Genomic DNA, 11,462 nt, shown 5'->3' with positions numbered 1-11,462 from the left:
TCGTATTTAGAATATGGCCAAGTATGTGTGTGTATGCCAGTGCATGCTCATGCATTAATTCATGTATTAATGAGTGTGTTAGGATGTGGATTTGCACATCCTACACATCATTGAGGAAAAAAATTAAAATAAAAATGTTTCCCTCTGAGATCTCTGATGACCACATTCCAGTCTGGTAGGTGGCGGTAAATGCACCTTAAGTTGGATGCCAGCCGCCAATAAAAAACAAAAGAAGAAGAAGAAGAAACTTCACAAAGAAAGACCCGGGCAGCTGAGTTTGAAACCAGCTTCCTGCCCTGGAACCTCCAATCTACTCTATCAAATTCAACATTAACACAAAATACGAAGTGCAACTTTCTTATCCTCATAAGGTTTTTTACGCCCTTAATAGCTGCTAGACTTTCTTTCAGATTCATGTTGTGTCACTTCCTAAGACTTTTGCCCATTTAAGATAAACAGGATGTTTGAACAAAAGCCCTACTTATACAACCTAACTGAAAGCAGCAGCACTTCGACATCTGAGTATCACCACTGAAGTAAGTGACTAAACGGTGCCGTGTTATTTAACAATAGAGGTTTGGATTTCATTTATATTTTCTGGTGTTTGACTTTCATCGATTCATGCTTGTTAACATGACTGCGTATCGTACCGGATAATGTAAATTTATGAGCATTTAATATAAAAATGTAATGCATTTCCAACACTCAAGACTAATCTGCTCCTTTCTTTCAGAAGGAATCAGTTTATCCTGAAGATGGCAGGTAGGCTTTTAACCCAAGTTATTTTAGAAACGGTGTAAAACAGACATTTATTAAAGTTAACACCCATGACAATCAGTGCCATTTGTTATAGGGCCTCCTGTCCAACTGTACTCTGTGGTTTCAGTAATGCTATTTCCACCACTACTAAAAGTGACACCAAGACAGGAAATAAGAATCGTTCTGGATTTTTACAGCAGTTATATAGTACTTTATGAGTTGCAGCAAAGTTCATGCAAACATTTTCTCTCTGCAATGAAGCGTGTTCATATGATTGATCAGGGAATCTTCATGTCATTATTTAATACAGTTGATTTATTTAAAAAATGTTTATTAAACCCAATCACATTGTTCTCTATTATATTTGGATTTTCTTGAAATACTAGTAAAGTTTAAGTGTCAAGTTTCTAGAATCTAGAAATGAATTATCTAATAAATCAGTAGAGTATTTCTAAGACACTACATGGTATTCTTTTTCAAATTTGGATATTTAAACTTCAGATTTTGTGAAACTTCAGGTGCAAAGGCCCACGCAACTGTTCGTGGTGGGGCAGACCTTACTGTCGGATCAGCTGGGCTCGTGGAAATGATTGACACCTTTGACCGTCCTGGTAAAGCCTCTGCTAAAAAAAACCTATGCACGAGCAGGGACGTTTGCAAATGGACCGGAGAACAAACCAATGAAGCGTATTCCTAAAGCAGGAGTTTACGCTGAAGCTGGAGTTGGTGAAGCCCGGGCTGAATGGAGCGTGTTTGAAGCTGAAGCTAAAGGACCCAACGTCAGCGCAGGAGCCGGGGTTTCTGCAGGGACCCTGAATGCCAGAGCTTTCGCTAAAGCAGAGTTAGCGGGTGCTTCTGCCTCCGCTGGTCCGCTGAAGGCTAAAGTCGGTCTGGCAGACGACATCGGGGTTGATATCGGTCTGACAGGTGTGGAAGCTAAAGTGTTGGGGACCGGCTTTTCTTTTGGTCGTAAAGTGGGCGTGTCTGTCTTTGGCACTGGGGTTGAATTCAACTTGTGGTAGTTCAAAGAATATTTTCCCCATGATCATTCTTTGGACATTATCGAAAACCACAAATCAATAAAATAAGCAACATTTTCAATTAAAAAAAAATTGTTGCTAAATGATCAAATAAATAGATATTCCAATAGTGTCGAAGCCATATATAGATTGTAGAAATTTAATACAAAGTGAAATTTTTATTATCTGAGATGTTTCTGAGAGCTTTCTTTGTTGTTATACTTGAAAAGGATCTGTAATTGTATCTTGTTTAAGCTTATTCCTTGGTCTTTTTATTAGCTGTTGTCTAAGACTTCTCGTTATAGAAGTCTTTTGACCGTCACTTTCTATTTGTTTTGAATCTGTTTTGTTTTTTCTTTTATTAAAACCAGTAAAGACGCAAACATAACTGCTGGATTCTAGACCTCTTTTTCCATAAATGGGACTAGGCTAGTGAGAGCTTGTCGCATTTACTGTTATTTAGGTTGTTCAATCATCAGATTGATGCAATGTACTATTACAACGATTAAACTTTAAAACAGTGGTCCCCAAACTTTTTCCTGTGAGGGCCAAATAACTTTTCCCTTCTCTGGTGGGGGCCGGAGTCAGTTTGTAACAAAAGTGATACACGTTTATCAAATACTTACCGTGGACGCTGACTTTACCCTTGGGAACGTCTGTGCTGCTGCTACATGTTTAGCATTGAGATGCTATTTTAGCCTTAGTTAGCTTCGCTAATACGCCGACTCCTTTTAGCACAACTTGAACAAAACAATAGTCTTTTACAGCGTTCAATCACTTTGTTTTTCGAAGCAAAATCTAACTAGGGGGCAAAGAAAAGCGATTTAATCATCCATCCCTCTTGTCAACGAATGTTGCTTGTCCGGCAGATTTACGGTATCCCCGGAAATCGATACCGTAAATCTGACGGTGAAGGTTCCGAACGATCTTTTTTTTTTTACGAGCCACATGAAATTATGTACTTAATCAAAATTAACACAAATGTCCTGACCCAACTTTGCACTGACATATAAAGCTTTTTTTTATTAACAGCTTTTAGAGCTTTTTCTTAACAAATTTCCAAAAGGTTGAATTCAATATTAATGCACAACTCAAAATAAAAAGCTGGATGCACATGAAAAATCTCACACTTGAGAAATTTTGGGAAGCTAATAAAAATTTTTGAGATAATAAATGAATTCCTTCATAGGTTTATTTCTGTAATGTTCAACATGAAATACACCAACACTTTGAGACACACAAAAATTTTATATAAAGATCCACAGATTCAAGCGAGAGTTTATAATCATCGTTTTCTACAAAGTAAAATACTAAGGCAACTGTTCACAGTTTCACACCCAGACAAGCTGATCAGGGCTGCATGCGGATAGCTCCGTCCAGCCTGATGACCTCCCCGTTGATCATCGGGTTCTCTGCCACTGAGGTCACCAAGTGGGCAAACTCAGCGGGGTCTCCTAGGCGTGAAGGAAAGGGCACCTGGCGGCACAGGAAGGAGCGCACCTTCTCTGGAAGGCCGGCGAGGAGAGGAGTGGCGAACAATCCTGCAGGACAGATTCAGGAAATATTCATTATCGGGTTCACATCAGACTGTTGCTGCGTTTCCGTTGTAAATAAGCAAAAATCTTTGCAATTACAGTTTTTTCCATTAAGTAACCAATGCAATTAAAATCACAAGCTCGTTCACATGATATCACTGAAAATGATGGCGGCAATGGACGTAAACACATGAAATATATTCATATTTCAGTCAGTGCGCTAAACTCGCACTGAAACTGTTTTTCTCTAAAAACCTTTTAGAGAAAAACAGTTTCCATTAAATGAGTTTATTCTCGTAACTCCAATCTACAATTTTATGGTGAACAGCTGCATTTCCATTAATCTTTAGAATTGAGCAAATTGAAAATACAAAAATAAATTTGCTTACAGAAAGTTCACGTTTTTCGGTAAAAAGTTTTTGTGCGAGGATGAGGTGGTTTTTCACCCGTGTCAAAATTAAGGCAAGAAGAAGAAGATGACTTCCTGTCTTCTTCTTCATCTTTTCTGCCAGTAGTAACATCTGGTGGTTGATAACGACTTGTGGGACGCAAAAAAGTGTTGCTATTGCAGTTTTGCAAAATACATAAATTTCTACGTGGCAGAAAAATACCTCATCTTAGTGCATAAACTTTTTATCAAAAAACAACTTTTTAGAAATTGTTGTTGATATTCTAATGAGCAAATTTCTTTTCCAATTTGCGCAATTTTATAGTCAATAATCGCGTGTAATTGCATATAAAGTTTACTGATTTTCACAATCATTGACTGTGTGGTGCCTTCTATGACCTTCTATGACCGTAGGTCAACAAAGTTTCACGCACATCTGTAATGGAAACACATCTACAGGAAACACAGTTTATGATGCAGATTTGTTGTTTTAACACCAACCAGGAGCGATTGTGACGACTCTGATGCCCATCGGCGCCAGATCTCGAGCGATTGGGAGCGTCATACCAACGATGCCGCCTTTAGAAGCAGAATACGCCGCTTGTCCGACCTCAAAGAGAGAGAAGACGATAAACCTGAGAAATGGAGCAGCTACTGTAGCTTCAGGTGACGGATGTAAAGCTCCACCTGTCCGTCGAACGCTGCCACGCTGGCGGTGTTGATGATGCAGCCTCTGTGTCCGTCTGCGTCCGGCTCGTTCTTCCCCATCTCCCCCACGGCGAGGCGGATCACGTTGAAGGATCCTGCGATATTTACCTGCAGCAGAACGTGCATGAATCAGAAAACATTCCCTAACAAGATGTTTGAATGTCTTTCTCTTCTTCTTACATTGATGACATGCTGGAAGTCCTCCAGGCTGTGAGGGGCGTTCTTATTGAAGTTGTACGTTTTTATAGCCACAGCGATGCCGGCACAGTTCACTGCCAGGTCCAACTTCCCGAACTTCTCCCGGGCCAGAGACACGGCCAAAAGCATGTCTGCCTCGGACGTAACCTGGGAACGACACAATACACGTCTGAAAACAAGAAAATCTGGTTCTTTGTTTCATGGATAGTGTCTAACAAAAGTATTCTATTTATTTGTTGAAATATATAATTTTACTTCAACTGCATGTTTTGTGCTTATCTGTTACATAAATCCAACTAAATACAGAGCTGAGTCACAACAACAGACTTTCTTAAGACATTTAAGAGCGATAGATCATTTGGCAAAGAGTACAAGTTCAAAAATGAAAAGAAAGTGCCACCTACTGGACTGTGGGGAAATTACAACTTTACTTACTGATGTACTGAGATTATGGAGGACTAATACTGCCAAAATCTACAATAAATAAATAAATAAATCTATTGCTTGATAAAGTAATTAATGTACCAAAGAGTCTATCCAAAAACCTCTCCAGCATAATTGATTATTCTGGCACTTTTCTTGTTGTAGTAAGTAAATAAGTCTGTCTTTTACTCATTTAAAAAAGGGAAATATTGTTTTTAATAAAATCACATTTAAAAAATAAGTTTAACTGAAAAGTACTTCAGTATTAACAGAAATATTTAATCTTTGATCATTTTCTGCCTGACAGGATGTGGATTTCTTTGACTCACGTCTGCAGGAGCGAAGGCGCAGCGTTTTCCCAGACTGCCAGCCACTTCCTGTCCATTGGAGGACGGCAGGTCCACGATGACAGCGGACGCTCCGTTCTGCACCAGGCGCTCCACCGTGGCCCGACCCAAACCGGACGCCCCGCCGGTCACCAGGCCGACCATGCCCTGCCCAACGCCAACATGAACACTGTAACTCTGATGCCAGCTGTTACAAAATCCAACAAACAATACATTTTGAAGATTAAATAAAAGAATGATTCAAGTTGGTGGAGGAGAGAGAGAGAGAGAGAGAGAGAAATCAGCCTTTCCTAGGTAACAATTCTATTCAGCTTAGAAGTAAATTTTATTTTTATTATAAAATTCAGATTTTTTTCTCACTGAATTTTAAACAAATACCTCAGAAAAATACTTTGTTGTTGTTTTTATGGAATTTGAACCAGATTAAGTTAAAATTAAGCCAGTTGAGTAGTTCTGGGTAGAACATATTTACAAAGTTGTTTTTTTTTTACCTTAAATACAAAAAGTTTGTACAATGTTGGCTTAATTACTGTTCTAAATGTGTTATTCTTCCAGAAAATTGCCTTTTTTGAGTCTTTATACTCCAGTTAGTAATTAATTATTTAATTGATTTTTTTTGTTCAAAAATCGATTAATCGTGATAAATTGTTTCAATTTTGGATAACTTAAGATGACAGATGTAAAATATATAAAACTATTTTGGAACTTACTTCTATAGACCTGGCTTTTGGCTAGTAATGAAATTCTGTACCTTACGATATTAATTACTGAGGTCAAGGTGGCAGTAATAACTAGCTGGAGATAAAAAATTGGAAATATTTAGAGATTTAAGATGTAATTTTATATAATATAGTGTAAAACAATAATTGTCCATCACTTTGGCAACATAGAAACATACAGGACAACAAACCGATTTTTAATTTTAAAAAATGGCTCCATCTGAGAAGCTATAAATTGAATTTAATGGGAAAGTCTGAAGGTTGGCAAAAGAAGCATGAGCAGAACTGATGGCTGAACTCCGTTACCATCAAACTACTAAACTAGACGGAAATCAGCTGACCGGAAGAGAAAAATGGCTAACATTGCAGCGGAAGCTTGCTTAGAGCTTAAAGCTTCGCATTTGTTCGATATAAGCAGCAGAATTGCTGCAGGAACGGAGCAGAGACGCGTTTATTTTCTCTAAACTCACCTTCAAACTCCGAATGTGCGCCATGTTTGCTCCGGACACCCCGTGACGTCACATCAAAGCTCGTCTACGAGCAGATGGCTCACTACTGACTCACTGAAACAGTTTGATTCAAGGGGCACCATAAACAATAAACGGTGGCATTTTATTTTTAGAGTGGAATTATTACTAAATTATATATTTTTTTAAATGAAAAAAATGTTTTAAATATTACATTTAAATAGTTATGTAACAATAATACAGCAATCACTCATAAACTGCAAAAGTTCTATTAAAAGGAATTTCATTTTGATATATTCAGATTTGTGCTTCAGACAATACAATCAAAAATGTTCTAACATGTATTTAGCTAAAATGAGTCTTATGCACCTGCACCCTAGTTAAAATAACATAAAACGATAAAATGCCGATTTTGTGCGCATGTAAAAACATTTACAATCAAACTTAAAGGCACAATCATTTTGGGATTCTTATCTTTACGCATCTGCTCCTATTTGAAATGTTAACATAAACCTTCAAATATGTTATATTTTTCGAGTGGAGTAAGAACTCTTACATTTTCCCTCATTCGAAACTGGCCAATCACTACAAGCTTCCGGGAACGCCTCCTTGAAAGCCGTGACGTCGTCCAATAAGAATCGCGCTCCCATGTTGGTTCAGAGGAGCGAGTCGAGCTCTGACTTCTGACCTGATTTTATTCCATCTGACCACTGCGCAGCTGCATTCAACCGCTATAAAACACATCCCAACACTTCCGGGTTCAATCAGAACTGCATTGTCCGGGTTCTGATTTCAGTAAACATTAGGCACCAAAAATAAACTAAAAATAAGCTTGTCTGTAAGAGGAAGTTGATGTAAATAATACTTTTAGTCCAGGTTTATACAGTTGTCTTAATGTCAGGTTTTCTGGTTCCTGAGCCGAGCAGCAAATAAACTAATAAATCCTCACTTCCCATGTTGAGTTCTGGTTTCGAAAACGTTGACAAAAGATAAATAATACATTAAAATTCTGTTGTTTTCAAAAGCCCAATTGTTAACCGCCAGCACACACAAAGAGATGAACAAGGATAATTTATAGCACTTGGTACAAAAAGTCTATTTACAAACAATAAAAGATTAAATTAACTGTTGAAGTGTGTCAAAAATCAAAACAACAGAAAAATCGATAACGTCAAGATAATAAATCAACTGTTTGAATTTTCCCTGAATCAGCTTATAAACGAGCTGTGTCTTCAGTTAGAGGCCTTTTCATAATAGCTGTTACACAGACTGCTACAGGACCTAATTTCTGCAAACAACCATCATCTACAACAACGCTAAAGAAAATTAAATGTTCTACAGTATCATTTAATTTCTTTTTTGGATTAATAAGGTATTGAAATACTAGTGAAAATTTATTTAATATTGATTAAAGTATAAAAACTAGAAAGAATCACTTTTTCAGCATGCAACTGAATGCTTTTTCAACTTAAAATTAGAAAAGTAACATGTTTTGAAAGCGTTTTAATCTGGTAATTTTCCTTATTCTCAGATTAAAAACTACAACCTCCGTAAGCATAAATATTAATTTCTATTATGCACCATTATCTTTAAGTAGAACTGTCACAATAACACTTTTTCTGGATAAGTTATTGGGATAAACAATGTTTTGAAGTCATTTTTAAGTAATATAATGGCATAATAATGCAAGAACACATTCTCAAACATCAATAAACTTTAAATTCTGAATATTTAACACTAAAACTGGAAGACACTTTTTAAATATCCACAAAAATAAACAAAGCAACAAAAACAAATAAAGTGAATATTAAAGTCTCTGTAAAGGAAATTGTACTTCCAAAAAATGACAGAGAAAAAAGGAGAAAACAGTAAATTATCCACATGAAAAATATTGAATTGGCTTACATTTATTATGCAATCAATATTTTCCCTTTGCTTCTTGCAATAGGCCTTTTTTAAATAAAATAAATCTAAATCAGTCATGTCAGTGAAAAATTCAATCTTTGAATCATTTCCAATTACAACTTGAAAACCACAGCAGAGAGAATATTTGTTTATAAATGAAATCAAATGTGTTATTTTCTACACCAACTTAAGCCTGATGTTGACAGTGAGGGGAAATGTAAACGAGGTAATGTAAATATACTAAAACACAAACGAAGTAATACAACAGCAGAATATGGATTGGTTACCATAACAACACAGGATGTGTATAGACTCCAGCTGTCTCTTCATACTGATGGTGGGTTTGAGTTGCCCTGAGAAAGACAGTACAATCATGGCCAAACGTTTTGAGGATGACACAAATATTATATTTTCACATGATCTGCTGCCCTCTGGTTTTCATGTGTGTATGTCAGATGTTTTTATCACATACAGAAATACAATTGCAATCATATCATGAGTAACAAAAGCTTTTATTGACAGAATGAGTTAATGCAGCAAGTCAATATTTGCAGTRTTGACCCCTCTTCTTCAGGACCTCTGCAATTCTCCCTGGCATGCTCTCAATCAACTTCTGGACCAAATCCTGACTGATAGCCGTCCATTCTTGCACAATCAATGCTTGCATTTTGTCAGAATTCCTAGGTTTTTGTTTGTCCNTCAGCAACAGCCCAGAATCCTGGCTGATCTAGAGAAGATCTGTGTGGAGGAATGGGCCAAAATCCCTGCTGCGGTGTGTGCAAACCAGGTGACAACTACAGGAAACCATTGACCTCAGAAACTGCAAACAAAGGCTACTGTACCAAATATTAACATTGATTTTCACAGGTGTTCAAATACTTATTTGCAGCAGTAACATACACATAAATTATTGAAAAAAATTAATATGGTTATCCCTTGCAGTAGTGGCAATGTTCCTGTAGAAACTCTGTTTTCAGTCATAATGTTTTCTCCAGTTACATACACGTATAACTAAAGATATATATACATACACAAACTCCTGCTCTTGATCTTGCTGGGAAGTTTGTTTTTAATTCTGGATATTCCAGTGGCATTGTAATGTGTATCATCTGCAATAATCCTGTAACCTGAGCCAGCGGGGCATGTACCGTCAAAGATAACCCAAAGATTCCTGACAAAATCACAAGTAAGTAAATAAACAGCACTGCTACATCCAACCAGCAGGTCAGAATTACCAAAGAAAATCACTTTGATCTTGTTTTTGTTTAGACATAAAATGTTTAGCTTCATCCAAGTGTTGACATCCCTCCAATAGTTTAGGATAATTTCAACCAATTGAATACTTCAAGCTTTTAGTGGGAGATACAACTGGATGTTATCTACGAAGCAGTGAAATAATAATTAGTATTTCCTAGCGACGGCCTAGGAACAGAAGAGGTTCTAAAATGGATCCTTGGGGAACCAGAACTTCAGAGGAGCAGAAGAGGAAGAAAAGTGATCTATGCAGACAAAGTTGGAGTTTCTGCTAGACAGATAAGACCTAAACCACTGCAGAGTCGTCCCATTGGTGTCAGACTGCTTTAAGCGATGTAATAAAATCTCATAATTCACTGTGTTAAAACCTGCTGACAAATCTAAAATGATTGAACCAGCAGGGTCTCCTGAGTCTGCAGTTAAAAGCAGGTCATGAGTTGCTCTAAAACGCGCCTCAGAACAAAGGCAAGCGAGGGGCCTGCGGAGCTACGATAACGAGGAATTCAGACCAAAGTACTGCGGTTTTACCTTATTAATGATTTTAAACATAAGGAAGGATTTAAAAGCATGATAAATCCCCTTTAAAGACCTCTTCCAGGCGGAGGTGATCATCAACAGGTTTATCAAGTTTCTGGATCACAGCAGATAAAATGTTCATGTCTGGTCTTTTTTGGGAAGCTGTTTTGATGACTTCACACAGAGTGGTGACAGCACCGCTGTGGGCTTGGCTTCCTTCACACCCAGTTCAGTTCTTTCAGTCTCAGATCTGTGATTGGGAGCTTATCGGCTATCGTATCAAGGTTGGTCTTTAACCTTCTGACTATGACGCACCTGATTTCAGGTCCAGTTGGTCCAGATTGTGTAAAAGTACAGAGCAGCTGTATTCGTACTGAGGGCAAGTTACACACAGGTGGACTGTATTGCCATCAGGCAATGGGTTGCACTCAGAGAAAAGGGGGCCGAATACTTTTGAACACATTTTTCTGATTTTTATTTGTAAAAAATGTCTTGAATTATTTATTTTCTAGTTCACTATTGTATACCACCATGTGTTGGGAATGCCCTAAAGCAGGGGTGTCAAACTCCAGTCCTGAAGGGCCGCTGTCCTGCAGTTTTTAGATGTGCAACAGGTACAAARCACCTGAATCAAATGGCTTAATTACCTCCTTCTTGTGTAGGTAAGTTCTCCAGAGCCTTGCTAATGACCTAATTATTCTATTCAGGTGTGGTGCAGCAGAGGCACATCTAAAAGTTGCAGGACACCGGCCCTCGAGGACTGGAGTTTGAAACCCCTGCCCTAAAGGTTCCAAAGGATATGCTGGAGGAGGCTGCCGGTCATTCCTGGCAGTAGTGGCCATGTTCTAGTAGAAACCAGTTCTCACACAGAGAAACTTCACAAAGAAGGAGATCGGTTTAGTTCAACCGGCAGAGCCGCCGCCTGCGGCAGGAAAGTTTGGAGGACCCGGGTCGACTGGTTGGCGGAAGAGGTACGACCAGACTGTGAATGGTTGGAAGGATGTCAGAGGGAAATGTGACAGGTAGTGATTGTGCGGAAATGGAAGAGGGTGCTGATGATGTGGAAAATGAAGGACCTTGGCAGATTCAAAAAGCTAAGCATAAACGGAAAAAATCAAGACAACAAATAGAATCATCTGTTTCCGAGGATGAAGGAGAAGCTATTAAGATGACAGAATTTAAAGTAATTCTGAAGTTTGTCAAAGAGGGTGTGTCCTTTGGAAA

At 38.0% G+C, this 11,462-nt stretch overlaps 1 protein-coding gene and 1 long non-coding RNA gene across 2 annotated transcripts; one reads left to right on the top strand and one right to left on the bottom strand.

Moving 5' to 3' along the window:
• Positions 1–283: 283 nt before the first annotated feature.
• LOC108166419 (uncharacterized) lies at positions 284–1,877 on the top strand. Its single transcript, XR_001776773.1, has 3 exons — positions 284–536; positions 734–762; positions 1,278–1,877. It is a non-coding gene; the product is annotated as an uncharacterized LOC108166419 (long non-coding RNA).
• Positions 1,878–2,952: 1,075 nt separating this feature from the next.
• On the bottom strand, positions 2,953–6,650 carry hsd17b10 (hydroxysteroid (17-beta) dehydrogenase 10). The gene is made up of 6 exons (XM_008414620.1): positions 6,567–6,650; positions 5,360–5,524; positions 4,590–4,754; positions 4,389–4,517; positions 4,203–4,311; positions 2,953–3,319 (listed from the first exon to the last, which is right to left on the bottom strand). The coding sequence occupies exons 1-6, from the start codon at positions 6,588–6,590 to the stop codon at positions 3,129–3,131; spliced, it is 783 nt and encodes a 260-aa protein (XP_008412842.1). The 5' UTR covers positions 6,591–6,650; the 3' UTR covers positions 2,953–3,128.
• Positions 6,651–11,462: the final 4,812 nt, after the last annotated feature.

The sequence above is a fragment of the Poecilia reticulata genome, linkage group LG7 (assembly GCF_000633615.1).
Source record: "Poecilia reticulata strain Guanapo linkage group LG7, Guppy_female_1.0+MT, whole genome shotgun sequence".
Lineage (NCBI taxonomy): Eukaryota > Metazoa > Chordata > Actinopteri > Cyprinodontiformes > Poeciliidae > Poecilia > Poecilia reticulata.
Note: the sequence above shows the minus strand (reverse complement) of the source record. Positions and strands in the feature narration are given on the sequence as shown.